General features: G+C 52.5%; 1 protein-coding gene across 1 annotated transcript in view; it reads left to right on the forward strand.

Annotated features, from left to right (window-relative positions):
• LOC115655955 (phosphatidylinositol 3-kinase regulatory subunit gamma) overlaps positions 1 to 19,356 on the forward strand; it is a 359,546-nt gene that overhangs the window by 81,130 nt on the left and 259,060 nt on the right. The window contains exons 3-4 of the mRNA XM_030572048.1: positions 8,099 to 8,191; positions 13,191 to 13,268. Of these exons, the coding sequence (XP_030427908.1) occupies positions 8,099 to 8,191; positions 13,191 to 13,268 (171 nt within the window). The remainder of the gene's footprint in view (positions 1 to 8,098; positions 8,192 to 13,190; positions 13,269 to 19,356) is intronic.

Raw genomic sequence — 19,356 nt, forward strand, 5'->3', positions numbered from 1 at the left:
GAGAGGCTGGTCGGTGGGGAGAACATACAGCATATGATCTCGCTTGAAAAGCTGAATCGGGGCCACAGGTGTCTCGCTGAAGGGCGACAGACGGAGCCAGCTTCAGGGCCCAGGGTTGTGGCCGGCGTTTGTAACAGAGCTCTGCTGGCCAGGAGTGGGGCCGTCCCTCCGAAGAGAATGCTGAGCGGCAGGGCTGGGAAAGGGACAGGCATTCTTGCTCGGCAGGGGATAAAGGGAGGTGGTGGGGGCACCTCTGTCGAGGGGGCTAACATGGGTGCATTGGGGATTTCACCGAGGTGGTGGATGCCGAATGCAGAGGAGGATGCGTTTGGGGCCTTGTCTAGAGAAAGGACTCGAGGGGCTCGTGCTGGCAAACTGCTCCTGCTGCAAGCCCAGGCTCCGAAGCCAGCCCTAGGCCTGCTGCACTGAGGCCAGGGGCTGGGGAGGGGAAGGGCTGGATCAAATCCTTGTGTTGTGTAACCGCTGCTGAAGCACAGCAGATGTGCCAGGCAAAGCAGAGCGCGGCGTTAACCCTTTCCTGGCGAGCAGGCGGTCCCTTTCCTCCTAGCAAACGGGAGCCACCCACGCTGCTGCAGGTGAAGGTGCTGTCAAGGGGACCTGGATCCGTCCTTCACCTCCCTGCTGTCTCTAAGCGACCAGCTGTGAACCAAAGGGATCGCCCGGCAATGTGGTCTGCCCCGGGCTAGGTTTAAATGCCAGTGGGCCGCAGTTGTGAAAGGAGAAGAATAGGGGGCAAACGGAGGGGTGTGTTCACCTGCAGGCTTCGGGTGTGGGGGGGTTGCGGGCCCGAGCTGTTCTCCCTTGGAAGAGGGGTGGATCTGGTGCTGGAAAGCAGCGAGGAGTGCCGGGGGGTATTGTAATGCAGCAGCATCTCTCTGTGACTCTCCCCTGCAGTCCCCCTGTTGCCGACGCATCTATCTAGTGATCTCTCTGCGGCACTCCCTCGACCTTTGTAACTGACTGCTGACCAGTGGATGCCCGTGTCCCGGGCGGGAACGGTCTATTCCCTTGGGACATGGGTCACTGCCCGCTTCCCAGCCCACCTCAGCCAAGGGAGATGCCCCACCCCAGAGAACAGCACCCTGAAGGATGTGGGCTCTCCCCTCTCTGAGCTCCCCTCACCGCGTCCCGCAGGCAGGGCTGCTGGCTCTGTTGGAGTCTCTGCACGCCCCTCCGTGCAGCCGCAAAGGGCATCGCTTCGGAAGGGCCGCCCCGGGGGACTGAGTGAGCTGCTGACTCTGCTCAGTGGCTGCCTGGTGGTGCTGCCGCTCAAGCAGCGAGCTGCTTGCGGATTCATGTCTTTCCCCCATCAGTAACGTAGCCTGAGCAGCTGCCTCCATTCTCCACCATTTGCAGGGGCTAAGGGGCAGTCTGGGGCCAAGGAAGGATGTGTTCCGAGTGGGGAGGTTTGGTCCCAAGCCCCTAACACGGACTCCACTTTTGAACCCCTCAAAGTTCACAGGTGCTGCTTGGAGTTGCAGTTTGGCCTTTGGCATATTGTGGTACTGATTTAAAGGCCTTTGAAGCCGGTGGAAAGGATCTGATTGACCTCAACATACTTTGGGCCAGGCCCCAGAAACATGCTAGGAGCCACTTCCAGCTTCCCCTGGGGATCTAGGTTCATTTTTCAGTCCAGGGTCTGAGCCCATCTCTGATCAGCAGGCGCCATTGCCAGCAAGGGGTTAACTTGGCTAAATAGAGGCTGTGATTAAAAGAAATACCCTGGCCGTCTTGCCAAGAGCCACACTCCTCTCTATTATTTACTCCCAGCTCTGAGCTGTGTGGCTCTGCACCTCCTCTGCTCTTTCTAGAAGAGAAAGGGAGAGATTAGGCCAGTTTCTTCAGGCCTGGCCGAGTTTCAGCAGCTGGGAATGGGCCAAGCTCCAGGCAAGGGATGACCTGAGTGGGGGACAGAGAGGATTAGCAGCAGCTGTGGGTAAATGGGAGCTCAACCTCTGTCAGGGGGCTTCCCAGGGTCCCAGTGGACAGGCTAGACTTGGGCTGCGACCCAGAGCCCGTCAAAGGCAGTAGCAATCTTCCTATTGACCGCGGTGGGTGAGGGGGGCTTTGGATCAGGCCCTGGCTGAGCAGCGGTTTCTCTTTTGGCTTCCACACACCTGCAGTGAGGTGCTAGGCAGGGCCGGGCCAGGGGCCACACACCTGGGAAGTTTGGGATGTTCCAAACCTGGGTACGGATCTGAATTTCGCAGCCGGGGCCCGTCTCCGGCTCTAGTGTGTGGGGTGGGAATAGGAGAAGTTAAGTGCCGGGTGGGCAGCGGGATACCGCTGGCAGAACGTGAAGAACAATTAAGTGTTGTTACCTGCCCCTGCCCTACTTTGGAGGTTATGTCACGTGGGATGTGGGAAACGTAATTTCTAGCTAATGAGTGATGGAGGCCAGTGCAGATTTCAGCGGGTGGTAGATGATGCTGACCTAGGAGGGATTATGAACAGCAGAGCGGCGAGGTTGCACCTGGCAGGTATCCTGGGAAGATTAGATGGTAGGGCAGATCCCACTGAGATTAGCAGCACATCCCTGCGCTGGGAGGCAGTAAGAATGCCACCAGAGATTGCAGCAGATACTGAATAGGATGTGAAGCATTTATGGAGGGGATCCTTTGCAAGACAATGGGCCAGATCCTCAGCTGATGTAAAATGGTGTAACTCCATCGATGACACTGGAACTGGGCAGATTTACCCTAGCAGAGGGTCTGGCCCAGAGAGAGCAATGAATGTTGCTCTTACACGGCTTTAGTGAGATTTCCCCTTGATGCCAAGTGGCCTGATTGCACTGCATTGGCCTGGTGTCAGTCAGGAGTCACTCCACCTGTTTCTGGAGTTAGACTGGTGCAAAAACCAGTGTGAGGTCACAGAACCCGCCCCCCCCCCCCCGCCAGCAGTTTTCAGGCCATTGGTCACGGGAGGTGTTAAGGGTAGAGGAAGTCAGGGAGGCAGAACTAGAATGCTGATGGGAACAGAAGGCGGGAGAGAAGGGCAGAGTCAGTAGCAGTTTACTTTACTTTGCATTTAATTGTGAAATGTAGCAATGTCCTTTATGCAAAATCATATTTCCCCCCCCCCCCCAGAAGTAAGCCATTTGCAGAGTAAAACGGGCTAATTCGGGGTGGGAAAGGGGTAGAAGTATTACGTGAAAGAGGGTAAAATGAAGCCTATCTTGGAACACCAATGGAGGGGGAAATCTGTGTGTGTGACACGAATACCCTGTTTTTCAAAATCTCCCAGTAACACAGTATTGTTCATGCGCAAAGTCATCCAGACTGGAACAGCGACGATCTTGTCAGAGCCCTGTCATGTGCCACATCACATCAGACTGATCTGACACCTCTGCTACTCAGCCTCCTTCTCCGAGACAGCCGGGGAACACAGAGGAGGCTGCAGAACAGCCGGTGAAGTAAGTCCTGCTTTTGACTGGATGGAGTTGTCAAGGCACAGTGCATGTGGCCCTGTCTCCCTCTGGTGCCCAACCCTAGGAACAACGACAGCTGGCTTCTCACAGCTAAAGCAGCTCCTGTAGAGGAGGGACGTTTGCTTTTGATGCTGAAGGTGGTGGGTTCAATCCCACTGGATGACCACAGCACCCGCTTGGTTGTGTTCACAGGTCGCTGCGGAAGGCCCTGGCACGGGATTGCAGAACATTCCTGTGTCTGGTCTGGGCTGCAGTGAACACCTGCAGGGTTGTTGCGTTGCAGGGTGTACAATGATCATTGCAACGTCCTCCTGTAAATGCCCAAGCATGACCTCTGTGTAATGTAGCTCCCATTCGTCACCTCTCGCCAAAGCTTAAACACCATCCCTATGAGCCAGGTGAATCCAGCAACGATTCTTGCCTCTTCCCACAGTCTGGTTCTTTACCAGGCAAACTAGAGGGCGCATTTGCAATGCAGAGCAGCCTGCTCTCTCCAGGACACCCAGTTCTGCACCGAAGAAGATGGCTGGTACCTCCCATGGGGGGGGGATCAAGTCTTTGTGGGCACGACAGACAGCGCTGAGAGAAACAGAAGAAACGGGGGACTCACTCTCCCGTCTGCTTAGAAAGTGGTGGGACCCAGCACGGATTTTGTTATTTCTGGCCTAGCTATTAACCGGCTGCGAAGGAAAATTTTAAAGGGGTGTCAGAACTATCCACTTAGTGTTCACTTCACTAAATTAACCACACGCACTGCAGCAGTCTATGGATTGAGCTCTGGGCTAGCAGGTTTCTGTACAATCTGCACCATCTTGCCATGGTATCTACTCTCAGTAGCCCGTAGCGGGAGGGCCGTTACTCACCGAACCGTGTCCATGCTGGGCTGACCCTGGCCCAGCCCCAGGAATCTCTCTTTTCTTTTCCCCAATCTCATGTGGTTCGTTGTGGCGGGGAGGTTGGGATGTTGCGAGAGGCCAATCAGATTGGGAAAGGGGAGACAGAGCCTCTTCTGGGAACCACCGGCTACTACGCAACAACTGACATCTTTTGTTTGGACCGGAATTCTCAATGGAGCGGCCCCGGCGGAGCACCTTGCCCAGGATCTCAACCCCATAAGAACGGCTATACTGGGTCAGACCAAAGGCCCATCTAGCCCAGTATCCTGTCTTCCGGCAGTGGCCAATGCCAGGTGCCCCAGAGGGAATGAACAGATCAGAGAATCATCCAGTGATGATTAAATTGCTTGAACTTTGCTCCCAGGTTTGCTAGCCCCATCCCTATGTCTACATTTCACACTAAGCCCAAGCTCTGACCCAGGTTTGAGCCCACACTGTGTCCGTCCCCGGCACCCCGCGTCTGTCCACACACAAATCAGTCTAGATCGGGTCAGCAAGCACCCAGGACCTGGGCCCTAGAACCACTGCAACTCCGATCCAAGCCGTGTCATTCTGCAGTGCAGACGCAGCTCAAGCTGCACACCCGAGTCAGAAGATCTGCATAGTGCAATGTGGATGCATTGGCACGGCTGGAAGAGCTGAGTCCTCTCGCTGGAATGCAGTGTGGATGTTCACATGTGGGCTTGGAAACACTCAGTCCCCTGCAAAATACAATCTCAGAAGTGACTTGCCCTGGAGCAGAGCAGAGGAATTGAATCCAGATCTCGTGAGTCCCAGCCCAGCACTTTACCCACAGCCTCCTTCTTCCTGCTTGCTCCGTCCTCTGTAGACCTGCCCCAGGCCAGGCCCCCGCAGACTTAGAGCCCACCTCTGCGAAAAGGCCCTGCCAGAGCAGAACTGCCAACCCTGTGCTTTTGGGGTGGTGCTTTTCAATTCTTCCATGAATGGAACTTTGGCCTCACCTGCCTTTATCATGTGCACATCCCCTGTTGTTTGCTCCATCCACCCCCATGTACTCCATGCATCTATCGACCCAGCTGTCCATCCATCCCCATGCCTGCCTGTCTGTGTGCCTGTCCACATCTATGGCCCTCATCACCAGAGTTCATCGGAGTGCCACAACTATCATAAGGCAGGAGAGAAGAAATCCTCAGCTGACAGGGAAAGAAACGAAATAGTAGGGGGCTGAGGCGTTCCCACGATGCAAGTTCCTGCCTTGTTCATGCTGGGCTTTCCTGTATGTGCATGGAAACCAGAATCTGAACAGAATGTCTTTTAAAATAAAGGATCCAGTTGAAATTAACAGGCTTGCGCCTACGGCCAGATTTTAAAAGAAAATTCAATTACAAAAAGGAAAAATCTGGCCTGCCCAGCTGGAAGCTGAGCTCTTCTGTAATTTGTGTTTGTGCATGTCTGTGTGCGTGTATGTATGTTTAAAAATCTCAGGGAACAATCCCCCTCTCCCCTGGCCTATATGATGCAGGGGGTCGGCTTGGATGATCATAGTGCTCCCTACTGACTTTGAAATGTGTGACTCTCTGAGCCAATAGATCGGGGGCAGGGTGGGATGAGGGATGATTGGCAGACGCTGTGATACTATAGGGCTGAATATGATGGGGCTTTGGGTGCAATGCAATGGAGTTTGCAGGTCCATTTACAGCCTCCCCTGTCAGACTGCTGAGTGCTATTGAACTGATTGCCAGTGCAATTGCTGTCATGGTGCCTAGAGCTTTGGGGTTGTGCTTTGTAAATGGAAAAACTGTGTTAAATCAGAGGGGAAGAAGACTCTCCCACGTAGCTAATTACATAGCTGTGGCCTGGAGGATCATGGAGAGTGAGAACACAGGAGCCCCACTGGGCTGAAACCCCTGGCTCTCCGGAGACATGTCAAGGGGTCTTTAATGCAGAGAGCACTTAGAGAAGCTTAATTACACATCCTGCCTGGAAAGTGAAACACCTGGCAGCATGACACTCCCAAACACCATGCTGGGGGATTCATTCAGGGAGAAGAATGCCACCAACCGTATCCTCAGAACTAACCCCTACAGCCCTGCCTTGCTCATTATTAACTGGTGCCTCATTGCAAACCATAACCACGTGCCGGCACAACAATGGTTTGGTCACAAGGAATAAATGGCTCTCGCTGATTCGATGCAGCTTAGCTGAACCATTCCAGTTGAGGACCTGGCCCATAGTTTTTCCTTCCTATGTTGGGCGCCGGGAGTGCGCTTGGCACAACTTCTAGAAGAAGACACGTTCCATGTAAAAAGAAGCTCACAAGCAAACTCGAGTGACAATCCAGGGGCCTACACAGTGCACCCAATGACCAGGTGCAGGCATCATGCAGATTTTAGGATGAGAAGCTCCCCCATAACAAATATAAATAAACAAACAAACCCCAAGGCAAAGCTACAACTAGCCTGCAGGCCCGGTGGCGGTGAGGAACGTTCGCAACACCACAGCTCCAGCATGGATGCTGGGAAATTGACATTGGTACCAAGATGTAAGTAGTGTGGGTGAGGGTGGCAGGCCTTCCATTCCCCGTGAATGGAAGGGGAGGTGCCCTGCTGCTGGGCTATTCCCGTTTAATTCTGATTTTGCAGTTGCTGTGGGGGAGGGCAGAGGAAATAATACATTAATATTCAGGGCCCATCACGCACCGTCAAAACAGCAGTAATCCTGGCGGCTCTAAGGGCAGTTTGAGCAAGTGGGGAAGAGTCCTTACCCGAGCGGGGAACCAAAGTTATTGCTAGCACTTGGGAAGCTGCTGGGGAAAATCGTCCATTAACATTTGTTAGAACATAAGAACGGCCATACTGGGTCAGACAAAAGGTCCATCTAGCCCAATGTCCTGTCTTCCAACAGTGGCCAATGCCAGATGCCCCAGAGGAAATGAACAGAACAGGTGATCATCAAGTGATCCATCCCCTGTCGCCCATTCCCAGCTTCTGGCTAACAGAGGCTCGGGAATTCAAAGGAATTTGCTTTGGTTGTGGCTTGGGCTGTCCTTAAAACAGATCCCAGCATGGCTGTGTCCATCAGGGATGTGAAAACACAGACACCCCAAGCAACAAAATCCCAGTGTAGACACAGTTGCGCCAACAGAAGAGTGCTTCTGTCAGCAAAGCTAAACATTGTTCGAGGAGGTGGCGTTTCTCCTCCGTCAGGAAAACTCCTGTCGGCGTACGCTATGGTTACAGTGGAGCTATGCCTAGCTATGCTGATGTGGTCCCCGTAGTGTAGACAGAGCCTGTGTTCGCTCGCCGCATACTGCAAATGTGTCCCTGTCCTGTGGTTAGAATGGGACTCTTAGGAGCTGCTCTCAGAGAGGAAATTCAGATTCCCCTGTACCAGCAGTAATGCTGGAAACCTGATCCTGTGACTTAGGGCCGTCCAGTCATGAAACAGACAGAGACCACAGCTTGCATGTTTGAATAACGAGCCTGGAATCAATTAACTGGAGCAAGTCCCTGGAGAATGGCTTCAAATGATGAATCTGAGACAATCTGTTGTTTGTTTGCGCACAATTAGCAAGGTGGGAAAGAGGAGAAATCCATCTAATAAATGATTCTTTGCAAATTATACCCTTGGCTCATTATCACCCCCTACTTTCTAGGCACTGGCCCATCAGAGAGATTGAATATGCTATTTAACTGCACTACAGCTGCCGTCCAGCCAAATTGCCTTGTTGACAAGCGCTGAGATCCACTCTGCTAAATTCTCTTTATTTGTCTCTCATCTGTCTCTCTAACAGGACCCACTGGGCAGGCCGAGGTTGCAGAGTTAAGGCTCCCTGAACAAGCACCTCTGATTGTAATGAGACTCATTGAAGCTTTGGAAAAACAAGGTACGTCAGGCATGTTTCCTTGGCCACCTCCTCGCATTTCTTCCAGTTAGGACAAATACATGCATTGGGCATGCGTATTCCATGTGTCATATGCACACTCCTTTCCTGCTGACACAGCATGATGGACAGTCAGAAACAGGACCCATCCACACCGGGGACCAACATCTAGATTTACACCAGTGCGCCTCCACTGACTTTAATGGAGCTATTTCAGATCTATTCCGGAGTGAGAACAGGATTTGACTCCACATGGTAGAAACCTTTTAAGCAAGGCTCCAGCCTGACAGTAGCACAGACTGCAACCGTCCCTAGCACCACTCTGAAATATGCAGCAACCACCTGCACAAGCCATGCTATTGAATCTCGAGGATGGATTACCTATGGGGTAGCATTATCTAAAGTGAAACCACCAAAAACATGTCTGCTCCAGACAGGGAAAACTGTGCTACATGCCAGCTAGGGTCCTCCCCTCTGTGTCCGATCCACGGCAGAGATGGGTCCGTTACAACTCTAGGCTTGCCAGCTTGCCTATTCGGCTCAGATCTCCAGTTCAGTCCCTATCATCACTCGAGATGGGGGCTGCTGTATTTGCCGCAGCCATGCTAGGCATCGGTTGCGATTCTAGTACTTGATGTCTGTCAATGAGCAGAGGTCGTTTGCTGTAATGGTTCAACCACAGCCCTGTTCTGCCTGGGGCTTGGCAGTTGTTGGTGCAGCAACCAGAGCAGGCCCCGCATGCAGACAATTTACACTGCGGGAGTTTAGCACTGGGCTCTGCTGGTTCAGAGCATGGCTGTCACTGACTGCAGAATTGGGATTCATCCCCAAGCAGCTATTGACACACACTGATGGTGGAAGGTAAGAACATGAGCCTCGTCTTCTGCACCCAGGGATTATCAGCCCCTTTGCAGCTGTCCTTTGGTCTCCTCCGAAGCTGCATGTTACATATTGCTCCATAACAACAGAGCCGAGAGAATAATTGCACATGAAACCAGCAATGTGAGGCTCAGATGCCATTAGGACTCTGGCAAGCTGTGCAACTCATAGCATTGCAAAGGGCTTTACTTCTCCGCGGCTGGGGAAGAGAGAGGCCTGTTGGCTCTGTTGCAGCAGGGAGTGCACATTAAGGCAATGCGGAATCCCTGAACATCCATCCCCCTTCTTGGAAAAGTCTAGGGCTGGCGGGTAATTTTCCATCAAAATTGTTGTTCGGTGGAAACGTTTTTTGGTCTAAATGACAGTTTTCACAAAAAGTAACTGAAATATTTTGATTCCGATAGCTTGCCCCACTGTCTCATGGGAGTTGTAGTTCAATGAGTTTCCATTCTTCTCCCTTGGGATACTCAGCTGGACTACATCCCCCATAATACACTATGCTCAAGGTCTCCCATGATGCTACTGCCTCCCCTCACCATGAAAAGAAACTGTGGTGCATCATGGGAGAGGTAGTGCAATCAAGGAGCCCAGTCAATAGAGGAGGATGGGAGCATGAGTCACCCAAAATGTTACTCCCGTGAGGCATTGCAGCAGGATTTCCAAATCCAAATATTTTAGTTTTTTAATGTTTTCTAACTGTAAAATCAAACTTTTCTTTGAAAAATTTTGACAAATGATTTTTTTCATCAACATTTTCTGTGGGTAAAACCCCATTTTCAGACCAATTCTAGTGACATCCCAATTGCTCTGTTGAAAGGGAGCTTGGGTGAGGTCAGAGGAAGGCTACAGCTTGATGGATTGTCCCCTTACCATGGATATAATTTGTCATTTTGAATTTTTGTAATTAATTTTTTTTATCAAAAAGGCCATTTTTATTCAAAAACCCATTTTTGCCAAAAAGAGGGTTTTTTTGTATTTTTCTGGGTTTTTTAATGAAATCTGAAGACAAAAAATGTTCAGATTTTGAATTTCCCTTTTTTCCTCTTTATCGGTGGTAAAATGAAAAAAAAAAAGGATATTGGGAAACAGAAAAAAATGGGCGAAAGCCCCAAAACCTGAAAGTCTGAAGTATCTTTGTGTGTGTGTGAAAATTTTTGAATAAGCAAAAAGGAAAAGTACTTTTAGCTTTCCATATTTTTCATTGCCAAAAAAAAAAATCTTTCCCATTGTTTATCCAGCTCTAGATCTAACTTTAGTAACAGGAAGGGAGACACTCACAGGCAGGGTGACCGGATGTCCCGATTTTATAGGGACAGACCCAATTTGGGGGTCTTTTTCTTATATAGGCTCCTATTACCCCCCACCCCCTGTCCCGATACTCATAGGCACCTAACACATCCAAACTGGCCAGTTCTATAGGCGTTGGCTTGGGTCATAGAAACATCCGCGTGTATGCCTCCACACTGCAGTTTGGGGGGGGTGTCCCTGCTCTGTCCCTCCCAGCTCTATGCTGGTATAGCTCCATTGAGTTTTGAGGAATCTCCCCCTGAACTTTCAGCTCTTCTGGTTGCAAAGAGAACCATCCCAACATGAATGGAATGCAAAGCGATGCCGTGCCTGAGACAGCCAGAAACTGAATATCAGAAAGATGTGAAATTTGTCCCCTTCATTCTCTATGAGACGTCAGCTCTGCAAACTGAAGCAAAATCAGTGTCAACCTAGCAAAATCAGTGTCAACCTAGCCCTTGTATGGTTGCAGTTCCTCATGCACACCGACTTCTCCCCTGGACCTGTAACAAAGCTGTAGCCACTTCACGTTTGCTGCTGTGCTCTAGAATGCCATTGCCACTCAGAAATCAAGGCTGCCCGGGGGGGAGGAGGGGGTGGCAAGTGGGGCAATTTGCCCCGGGCTCCGCAAGGGCCCCAAGAGAACGGGTGAGGCTCCCGCCCCAGCCCAACCCCGCCTTCGCCTGTGAACGAGTGTGGCCGGGGCTGGACCCTCTTCGGGCGGAAGAGGGAAGCCACACCGGCTCACTACACCCTGGTGGGTCCGGGGAAATAGTCCGGCAGTCCTCGCGGCAATTGTCTGCTCCGCGGGGCGAGGGGGCTCAGGCCCGGGGCAGGGCTGAGCAACAGTACTCGTTAGGCCCTGGCCCTCAGTCGGGGTGGGGCAGCAAACACTGAGTCAGTAGCTCAGGCCCTTGGGCAGGGCTGAGCAACAATAGCGGTTCTAATAGGCTTTGGCCTCCCTAGGCCAGGGAGGGGGGGAGTCTGCCACCCAGGAGTTGGGTGGCAGGGGGGACGCAGGCCCTCCCACTCCACTGCATCCCAGCCCAGGGCCCTCTGGCAGCGGCTGAGGATCTACTGCTTAGTCAGTGGGGATCCTGGCTGCAACACACTGACATAGGCTCTGGTAATGCTGCAGCCAGACTGGGGTCAGCTGCCCCCGGGCCACTTCCGTACACCCCCTCGGGACCTATCTGGGTCCTGACATCGGCCTCTGCAGGGTCCAGGAGCATGGTCTCGTCACAGCCGGGGTTGGGTGGCAGGTCTGGTGGCTCCTCCGGATAGTCGGCCCAGGGTAGCTCCGGTGGCTCCTCCGGGCAGCGGGCGCGGGGGGGGGCTCCGGCGGCTCCTCCGGGTAGCAGGCACGGGGGGGGGGCTCCAGCGGCTCCTCCGGGTAGCAGGCGCGGGGGGGGGGGCTCCGGCGGCTCCTCCGGGTAGCGGGCGCGGGGGAGGGCTCCGGCGGCTCCTCCGGGTAGCGGGTGCAGGTGGGGGCTCCGGCGGCTCCTCCGGGTAGCAGGCGCGGGGGAGGGCTCCGGCGGCTCCTCCGGGTAGCGGGCGCTGGAGGGGGCTCCGGCGGCTCCTCCGGGTAGCGGGCGCCGGGGGGGGCTCCGGCGGCTCCTCCGGGTAGCAGGCGCGGGGGGGGGGCTCCGGCGGCTCCTCCGGGTAGCGGGCGCGGGGGAGGGCTCCGGCGGCTCCTCCGGGTAGCGGGTGCAGGGGGGGGCTCCGGCGGCTCCTCCGGGTAGCGGGCGCGGGGGAGGGCTCCGGCGGCTCCTCCGGGTACCGGGCGCGGGGGGGGGAGGCTCCGGCGGCTCCTCCGGGTAGCGGGCGCAGGGGAGCTCAGGCCAAGATGCAGGTTTATTTTTCCCAGGGCCGCCCATGGGGAGAAGCAAGCGGGGCCATTTGCCCGTGCCCCGCAGGGGCCCCCATGAGGATATAGTATTGCAATTTTTTTTATAGAAGTGCCCCCAAAATTGCTTTGCTCCAGGCCCCCTGAATCCTCTGGGCGGCCCTGTCAGAAATTCCTGGTGATAATGGGGCTAGAACTCAGATCTTCTTTTCTTTCCCTAGTTCTCAGGCCCGTATCCCACGTAGCAGTCTGAGGCATATGATTAGAGCTCCGAGAAGTTTTTTTGCACAAAACTTTTTCTGGCAAAAATGACAGATTCAGCTACATTGACGTATTAGGCAAATATGAGTCAATTTTGCAAAATTCTTTCAGTAAAAATAATTAAAACTGTAATGAATTTAAAAAAAATGAAATGTTCCACTTTCAGAATGAAACATTTTGATTTTTCAGCTCAAAATAACTTTCCATTTCAAAATGTCCTTTTAATTTTATTTAAAAGCAATCCAAAATGTCAAAAATGGTGAAAATCAAAATGAAACAATTAAATTTTGTCAAAGCATAACATTTAGGTTGGCCAGTAACAAAATCTTGTTTCGACTTTTTGATTTGCTGTACATATTGGAAAAAAAATCATTTTGAGTCAACCCCAAACCATTTTCATTTTTTTGTTTTGGTTATTATTTTTGGAATGGGTAGCACATCAAAAAATCAGTTATTCACCCAACTCTGACACATGGCAGTGCAGTTCTGATTCTATCCAGTAGAGGGCACTGTTCACTCATACGCTCTCACGTACAACACAACACACACCTGATGTTGCAGGCTGTTGATAGCAGAACAGAGACCCCAAAACAAGACGACCCTGGTGCGCTAATGCTGACCTCATCTGTGCGTTGGGCCTTTTGAGCAGATCTGAGTTAAAGCATGGTGGTTTGTATGGTGCTTTAGAGGGAGAATTCTTGACTCTGATTTCTTTTTTTGGTTTCAAAGGCATCGACAACGAGGCTCTTTACCGAGCCCCTCCTGGCTCCTTCAGCAACCCTGAGCTCAAACAGGCTCTTCTGACAGGTAAGCCACCATCACGCTGTTCCCTCCTTCATCCTGATGGGCAGAGATGCTTCAGACCGGCTGTGCGCAAAGTGGGGAGAACCAGGGTCATTTATTACAGGAGCGCTCCCTGCGTATGAGCAGTGTGTCCGGGAGCCACCTTTTCGTTTCCAGCATTGGGATCTAGCGTTCTTGCAATATCGTTATAAGAGTCCTAGAATGCCGTAATGAACTGTTTGCTGTGTATATGCCACCACTGCCCGCGACTGGCTAGAATCACAACTGCTTAGCAGCGTGTGTGTCATAGGCCCTATACGGCTGACAGCTAATGGAGATTTCCCTGTAGCTCAAATGCTTCAGGCTTTTGCTTTCGGAGCAGGAAGATCCGAGTTGTGTCCCTGCTGTGGCTGGGAAGGTCTGAATGGCTGTGCTGTGCAGCAGAGTCACTGCTGTGATGTTCCTAAATGTCTATGGATTTTTGTTATAATGCCTTTCTATTTACATAGCATCCATACAGTGCAATTATATGCCACAGCAACGGCGTTGTGGTGCTCCATGTCTGTTCCCCAGTAACATTCATATCAAATGGGCTCAGTTTCAAAGTAAAAAGCTGGTTTTCCTGACAGCCAGCTCTGCATGTACGCTAGACTAGGGGAGGCCATGGAACTGTGGATCCTGCTTGAAGAGGCTGTGTAGTGATGCTGTGGGACAGTCTGTCAGGACAGTGACGTGTTGTGATCTTGCTGATGGAAGCCATTTAAAAGGAACGTAAAAATTAAAAGCGTGGGTATAAGCAGAAGAATGGCTGTGTTACCAAGCCACCTTCCGAGTCAGATCCGCAGATCAATGCTAGGGTGATCAGATGTCCCGATTTTATAGAGACAGTCCCCATTTTGGGGGCTTTTTCTTATATAGGTACCTATTACTCCCCACCCCTGTCCCGATTTTTCACACTTGCTCTCTGGTCATCCTAGCCAATGCAGATCTAGGACAGGGAGCTGGATTCTCTTCTGACTCGTGTATCGTCTACAGAATGGTTAGGTGAGATCCAGGTACGGACTGCTAAATACCAGTGGTGACACACGAGTCGGACAGGGCCTAGTTTGATTTAGGGGGTTTTCACCTTCCTCTAAAGTGAGGTGCATGGATCAGTTGCTAGGATCATCTGGGCATATCTTATGTGATCAGTGCCCTGCCGCTGCCTGGGCCTCGGGCATCGGTGGCATCTCGGCCTCTCTATGGTGCACAAGTTCAGTCCCCTGAGGCCTGGAATGGTTGGGTTTGACCCAAGTTATGGGGCCCAGCCCACGTGTGATCGGGAGAAATCTGACACCTGGGTTATCCAGGATCTCAGTCCCTGCTGGCCTTAGACCCTATGAAATCTCTTCTGGAAATACAGTCGCCCTTGTTATCTGCACAGGACCGTAGCAGACAGCATGGCATGTCCAGGTATAGACACAGCCAGGGTCCCCGCCCCAAGCAGAATGCCCAGATGACGGAGGAGGCCAGCGCCATGGCAAAATCTGGGAAAGAGGGAGACAGCTGTAGGCAGGAGGTGGGCCTTGGGGGGGACAGTGGGGTGCCAGCAGTCCTGGGGTGATGCATACCCCAGTGCAGAGAGCCAACAAAGGCCCCCGCAGGCCCCCACTGGTGCCAAGATTCCCCAGTGACTCCAAGCTTCAATATTGCAGAAGAGCTTGCTTTGGGTCCTGGGCGGGATTTAATTTCACCCGTGGGCCCACTGAGGCCAGTGGGAGTTGACAATCCTTGGGTGGTGCCTTTAATTAAATTTGTTTCTCTTTTTGGTGTCCCTAACGTTAAAATACTCTCCTCCCCCTCAACCCAGCCCTTCCTGGGCAGGTTTCCCAGCTGGGTCCCAGGCATATTCCTTTCGTTTCTAAAAGAAACCCTATATCCTGACTTGTCCATAGGGTGGTGCTGTGGTACCAGGCAGTGCCCAGCCGCTGGGCACTCAGCCCCACAGCTGAGGCTTGGGAGCTGCATGTTGAAAGCTCCCTTCCCTGGGTCTGGCTCCTCGCTGACCCTCTGCCCGTGGGGCCTGGCTGTTGGCGAGGTGGTGCAGAGGCAGCGCCACAGGTGAGGTGGGGTGGCCCCACTGCCGTGCTATGACATCCCAGGCCCGTGAGGAGCTGTCACGCCAGGTCGCGTTGCTATGGAGAAGTTGCTGATGGAAGAGCTATATAAAGCAACATGAATGAGCTCATCGCTTTTTAGCACAACCGGGAAGCAAGTCCGCAACGGGTGGAGAGGCGTTTCAAAGACCTCACCAGCTGCAGTGCGGCCTAGCAGGGGCAGAGGCAGGCGCAGGGTTTGCTTGGAGGGGAGCAGCCTGGCTCCTGAATAGCACTGGTGTGGCAGAGACAGGGGGACAGGGAAAGTGCCCTGCCACGGGGAATTAAGATACCTTACTGCGCCTGGGGGTCAGCTCCCTCTGGCTGCGTGCACGAAGCTGCAGCTTAGCCGTGATGCTGTCGGGTCTCCATAGAGAAGGCCTGTGGGGCTCCCACAGCCGTATTAAGGAGGTGGGGTTGGGGCAGCAAGGCTGTCTTTCTGCAGGCGCCTCGTCAGTTCATTCTCCCACATCCCCTGCTGTCTGCTGGACTCCAGGCTGTTCCTGCCTGGCATAGACTTAGCTGCTGTGATAATGGGGGGCTCCCCTAGCCGGAGCCCGGGGGCTCATTCCGGTTCAGAGCAGAAGCTCTGAGCCGAGCTTGGCCTGCTTGACACGCAGTTTGGCGAGCGCCGTGGGAAACCCAGGTGCTGCAGCGAGTGTCCTTTGTGCCGTTTGCCCCTCCGAGTCGTTATGCAAGTAGGGCCCCAATATGGCACTAGGGGGCGCTGTGCCACTTAAAGACAATGACCCAAAGGCTAAGCTCCAGCAATAGCATCAACTGTCGGACCCCACTTTAGACGGGAGGTTGGCCTTGGTGTTCGGACCAGATTCCAGCAGTGGTGAGTCCATTCTGCCCTCCTATGGCTTGGTTGGATGCAGCATTTTTCCCTCCCCCACCCCCCACCCTAGACTGGTGTGTTCTATAGCTGGGTGTCTATTAAACCACCCAAAGGTGGCTGCATCTCAATCTGGGTTCAGTGATCCTTATCTAGACTCTTATGGGAACAGATGTTGTTATATTATAAACCACACCTCCCTGGGGCCCTTCCCTTCTTCTCGCCCCCCATAACTTCCTTGACCATCAGTGAGGATGGTTCTAGAGAGTTGATTTTATGAAGCACAGATGGATCCCCATGGCTGGGGGACAGGGTAGGGTGTGGGAAATGACACAGTCCCTGCCACTGAGGACGTGCCGTCTAAAAACCTGATCCCTGCAGAGTAGGGATCAAGTGGGAAATAAATCCCGTATTCAGGAAAGCACTTTAGCTTGTGCTAAATTATTACACATGTACTTAAATCCTATTGATTTCAGCGGGACTTGAGTGTGGGCTTAAGGTTAAGCATGCGCTTAAATGCTATCTTGAACAGGCCCCCAATCCAGGAAAGTATCCACACGGGATTTGTAGGTCTCTTGCTGTCCCTCTGCGCTGGTGTAAGGCTATTTGTTAACAATCCATAACACCTGTCTAGGGCTTGGTGCGCAGGGAGACAATACATTGTCATGGGAGATGGAGATCCCTGCGGGAGTTCTGGGCTCATCTCACCAGCAAAGGAGATGAATCCTACGAGCAGCTGGGCTCTGCTCCATACGGCTGGGTGTGCTCTTGGGATAAGCCTGGTAAACGTGCTCAAGGCGGCTGGGTAGATGGATGGGGGTGATAATACTGTGCCCCTTAAAGCCATGCACAGAATCTCCTGCTTGTTCTTCCAAAGATAGCCCTAGCTTTTCACGCTGTTTCATGGTTGGTTGTACGGAATGAGGAACATGGGCATGATCAAAGCAGATCAGAGCGGAGGTCCATATAGACCTGTAGCCTAGCCAACACCAGCAACTTCAGAGGACAGTGTAAGAACTTCACAGTTGCAGATGTGGGTTAATCTCCCCTCCCCTCATCCCCTCCCACACATTAAATTGCCTCCTAATGCCTAATTAGAGATTGGATGAAACCCCAAAGCATGAGATTTAATAGCACTTCCAAAATTTTTGTTAGCATTAACTGTTGTAATCTGGAGTATTCTTGTTTGCCATATTAAGGTCCAGTTCCCTCTTGAACCGTGCTAAATGTTTAGCCTCAACAGAATCCTGTGGCAGTGAGTTCCACAGTCTAATCACACTTTGTGTGAAAGTGTTTCCTTGCATCTGTGTCTGGCAGTCAGGGGCCAGAGTCCAGGGGCCTAGGTTGGAGGGGGTCAGAATTGGGTTCGGAGTCCTAAAGCTGTAGCCTGAGTTTGGGACTGGGGTCAGGGTCCTTGTACTGATTCCAGGTGGCAGGGATGGAGGGAACAGTTCAAGGACCCAAGCCTGTGTCCATTGCCAGAGTCAGAGTTCAACGCCAGATTCTTGGGTAAAAGCCAGAGGCCAAGTACCAAAGCCAGGGATCAGGACTGGAGCTCATAGGCAGAAGCCAAGGATCTGAGCTGGGGTTGGGAGGCTGAGTGAGCCAAGTTGCAGATCAGTCACTACTGCTGGCAGGGGGCCCACCTCAGTGCATGGACCCTTCCTGGAAGTGCTCCTTAAATAGGACACCTGGACCAATCAGGGGCCAGGAGGGATGTTGTCAGTCCAGCCTTCTGAGGTGGGACTTCGTGTGCTGTTTATCTCCACAGGGTCTGGAGTAATGCCTGGCGGTGTGGGCCCTCCTGCAGACATGGGTTCTAGTCCTGTCCCCGCAGAGCCTCACACTCTGTTTTGAATTTGACACCTTTTCATTTGATGGACTGATCCCAGATGATCTGAGACAGGGAGCCCAGAAGTTCCCGATCCACCCTCTCTAGCAGGAGCATGTCACTCCTCCACTGGCCAGCCGTGCGGTCCATACACAGCTAGCCTCTCGTCTCTGCCCCAAGCATTAAGGACCGAGACAGACTTTCAAGAGAAAGGCGGCATTTGGCAGGGATGGGAGTTTGTTTGTGTGTGTGCTTTTCGGGGCTCAAATCTTATATACCCAACTCTCTTGGGCTGCAACACCTTTGTCTCCAGTGAGAAGTTTGCACCAAATCATTCCCTTCCCCCACCCTGCATTAAGAGCCTTTCTTTCCCCATCCTAATTGTACTGCCTAACAGAACCGGACGTCTCCACTTGGCCCTGGAAACAAAGCCACTGGTTTAGAAAGCCGGCCAGCACAGGCTCTGCATTCTCTGCCCACTCCTCGGAGCTTGCTGCTGATTGGAAATGGCTTTCTAAAGATAGCTCGCCCGGCACCAAGGGGAGAAAATACATTGCAGGTTAGCCTGTTTTCTTTTCACACCCAGCCCTGTCGGTCGCCAGCACGCACCAGGTGCAGTAATTATGGCTCTGCATGACCCATGTAAACTTCCACCGATGAGTTTGGCCATTTGATTGGGAAGAGTTAGGGGTGCCTGATATAATTGTGGGTCTCTTTGGTTGGATTCTGCTCCCACTTGCTGGCCTAGCTGATCTCTGCCAAGCTCCTGCTTCCTGCAACTAGCTGCCCTTAATAAAGGGCTTTTTGTGTGTTTTTTTAAATAACACAACTGGGCAGGGGTTTGAACAGTCATGGAACCGTGTAGATTTCAGTGGCTGCTGGCTGAGCCGACACCAGGACTGTCAGAAAACTCTTCCCTACCCCAAACTTTGGATCAACGAAACTTGGATTCGCACCAAACCCCTTCCCCCCGACTCCGGATTGCATCTCTGAGCTAAAGGACGCAGGTCTGGATTTCTGTGGTGCAAGGATCTGATTGTGATTAGTGTATTCTGATAGCTAGTGCAGTGGATGTGTGTGTCCCTGCTTAGACCACGGAATTAAAAAAGGCGTGAAAATGATGTTTTTTCTTGATTGTGTGTTTAGAAGAAAGCCAGCTGATGAACCATGTTTTAGCTCTCTTGATTTGGAGAGAGAGGCTGGTCTTGTGGTTAAGGCCCCTGGACTGGGAGTCAAGAAATCTGGGTCCAATTTTCTGCTCTGCTACAGACTCCCTATGAGGCCTTGGGGGTGTTACTTAGTGCCTAC

Source organism: Gopherus evgoodei, chromosome 8 (genome assembly GCF_007399415.2).
Source record: "Gopherus evgoodei ecotype Sinaloan lineage chromosome 8, rGopEvg1_v1.p, whole genome shotgun sequence".
Taxonomy (NCBI): Eukaryota; Metazoa; Chordata; order Testudines; family Testudinidae; genus Gopherus; species Gopherus evgoodei.